We start from the raw sequence: 3,149 nt of genomic DNA, 5'->3' as shown, positions 1-3,149 counted from the left end.
ACCTCAAAGTGCACAAGCGACCAACTTGAAGCGTTGGATGAGATTTTGAAGCTGAAATCGCGTTCGGTGTGAACGCAGCATCAAGAGTCATCCATGTTTTTATGTCTTTGAGACGTGCTTGTAGTTAAAGTAACTTATTAGATTAATCAGGTTCCATGTCCTGTGTGCATTTGCGATTATTGAGACACTTCTAGCTCCATAAGACCCACCAATGATAAGTGTCAGAAGATGGAGAAGTATTGTTTAATTTGTCATTTGAAATATTATTCAGTTTATTACWTAAATTTTAATATTTCTTGAAATGTTTCCCCTACAGCTCACAGTTACAGTAAACTTTGTGTCATCTGCTTGCTGTGATTATGAGAAAAAACAAATGGTCTTGAAAATACAGCATTCCTGTTTGGATGAAGCTTAAACTCAGAACCAAGTCCAAATTGTTATCCAAGCCCTGTTCTTTTCCCGCTCTTATYTTGACTTGACTCTGTGTGTCCTCAACAGTTGGTTTCTATTCGTCTGTCTTTGGCACATTGCAACTTCTGTGTCTGGTGTCATGCCCTCTGATTGGCTACATCATGGACTGGAAGATGAAGGAATGTGAGGGAGAACATCCAAACATGCAAACAAACAAGAGGTATGAAACGATTTAATGGTTTCTCTTCATGTTGCTTTGAGCTGCTGTACATCAAACATAAASTCATGTCATTGTACAGCTCTATTATGTTTGGCAAATGTACTTTCTAACCAGAGTTCAGAGTACTGGAAATAAAAATAGTCAACAGAGGCAAAACGTTAGCCTGGCCCTTTCCTTCCTCACTCAATTCTAGTTTCCTTCACTGCTCCGTCTGGGACTTCTCCCACAGACAAGGATTTCTTTGGTAGAATTTTACCTGGACCAATCAGAGAACAGAAGGCGGAGTTTTGAACGATGTCGATTTTCTGCGCAGTGTCTGCTAGTTATTTTAGCATACTACAGTGGAGGAAGTGAATGAAGCCAGTCTGTGTTGATAAGGCTTCAAATTAAATTAAATTTGTCTGACAAAGCAGCAGCTCTCATTTACAGTCGACTCGTTCGGCTCGGTACTTCTCTCCTTTCAGTACGGTTGCTTACAGTGCACACGATTTCCCGTTAGCTCCTTAGCTTAGCCTCCTTCACAGTGAAGCTGACGCACACATACATCACGACTGATCCAGTCGTTTTAAACTTCAACAGAGGCCACGCCTCCAGCAAGCTTCTCAATAACCGAGAGTCCAGACCCTCGTACGAAGCAAAGCAAAGGACAAGGGGCTGGGGTTTTACCAGGCTAGGAAAAGGTAAGTAGGTTTTTTACAAGGGATTGGTATAACCAGGGAGTGGAGGATCTGTGAGTTAATCTGAGCCAAGTACTATGATTATATTTTACTTATTTATATTATTTAGAAAAATATATTTTATTTTGTGTGATCTTGGTTTTACGCTTTGGAGGCAACTTATAGGTYTTGTCAGATTTAACAGCAGGGTCCAGCCAGAACAAAAACAACCAAGAAAGCAGAAATGAATGGATGACGCACCTGCAGCTGCTATTGCTACTATTGCCCCTTTTCCACTYGTGCCTGTACAGCACAGTTCGACATGACTCTGCATGGTCCCATTGCGTTTCCATTACCCAGGATTTGTGGAACTGGCCCCCATTRTATTACCTACTTTGTTGTAGTTCCAAGCGTACCATGCTGGCCAGAAAACACAATGTCAGAACACTGTTGGTCACTGATTGGTTTGGGTTGAGTCACTGGTTGCGTCCAATAAACAATAGCTTAATACTTCATGATTGTACTTACCAAAGTCCTGCTACTGAAGCATAATATACATGAAGTGCAACTTGTGCCAGTGTAGTTTATTAAATAGACTGATTACATGTTTCAGTTTATTTTGATTCATTTTGAAGTTTGTCACTCAACATAGTCATGGAAAAAAATTAGACCATCTTTGCTGTCAAAAACAATAGTTATTCAGCCAAGTACTAACTCCTGTGTGTATCATGTGACTAAATCAAGGAGAAAAGAACAATTTGAAAATAATATAGTGTTGATATAAGTACTGAAGTTATTTTTGTCATTAATAAGAAAACATTGAGAAAAGCTAGATATCAGCTCTTAAAACAAACCCTGACTAGTTGTTACAGTCTTTTGATAAACATTTACCGGTACTTGTACTATAAAAAATTWATTTGTTAATAGTTAATTAGTTGGGCTTTAAATTCTCTGGAGTTCTGTTTGTTCCTTAGTTCAGCATTGTACACTTTGTGTCATTTGTGGCTCATTTTTTGATTGTGTTTGATCCCCACAAGTACTGCTCAGTAGTTTTGCTGCCTTGACAGCATTTTGGTTTTTATTATCATTAAAGTAAGTTTTCATTTTAAGAAGAGAAGTGTCTGTGAAAGTCTACCCCCCCTCCCCCCATGACACAAACAATGAGAGCCAATAGTTTAGAACTGTCCCCATGAGAACTCACAACAAATGACATAATGGAGCTGGAAAGTATTAAACAAAAATTAAAAATGGGAGAACTCACTCTACAAAGCCAGAAGGACAGCGCAAAATCTGAGGTCTGGAACCATTTTAAACTGGTAGTTGATGACAAACTGGTAGTTTATGTTGATGACGACTACAGGAAAACAAGTTYCATGGCAATCACCTGTCACTTCATTGGAAGTGACTTTAAACTTGCTGGGAAAACCCTAACGACAGCCGTGTTTGCAGCAGAAGAGGCAAAAATTGGCAAAAACACAAGGAAGGAAATATTGCACCTACTTGTTAACAAATATGGCCTGGAGCCCAGCTTTCTCAATAAAACATTATGGATGACAGACCAGGGAAGCAATATTGTTAAAGCCTTGGAGCCATACAGGAGGATTTCCTGCCTTGACCATCTCATAAACACAGTCCTTCACCATGGCCATTTTCAGCAACAGCATCTAATTTATTTTTGGACAACTAACTAGTTTTAAATTAAAATAGCCTTTTTCTATATTTTTCCAAACAATTTTGCTATAAAAATGTTTTTATTCATCTGTATAGGCTAACAGCCTATCTTTAGAGTTGATTTTTTTAGGCTATTAGTTTCCTGTAAGATATCCATTTGATGACTTGTTAATTAACAAGAGATTTTACGT

General features: G+C 38.5%; 1 protein-coding gene across 1 annotated transcript in view; it reads left to right on the top strand.

The window, feature by feature from the left end:
• Positions 1–498: 498 nt before the first annotated feature.
• The window catches only part of LOC106522091 (large neutral amino acids transporter small subunit 3), a gene marked incomplete at its 5' end in the record, with an annotated part of 10,283 nt that continues 7,632 nt past the window's right edge, over positions 499–3,149 (top strand). The window contains 1 exon segment of the mRNA XM_014014950.1: positions 499–631. Within this exon segment, the coding sequence (XP_013870404.1) occupies positions 499–631 (133 nt within the window).

This window comes from Austrofundulus limnaeus, unplaced genomic scaffold (genome assembly GCF_001266775.1).
Source record: "Austrofundulus limnaeus strain Quisiro unplaced genomic scaffold, Austrofundulus_limnaeus-1.0 Scaffold120, whole genome shotgun sequence".
Classification (NCBI taxonomy): domain Eukaryota; kingdom Metazoa; phylum Chordata; class Actinopteri; order Cyprinodontiformes; family Rivulidae; genus Austrofundulus; species Austrofundulus limnaeus.
Note: the sequence above shows the minus strand (reverse complement) of the source record. Positions and strands in the feature narration are given on the sequence as shown.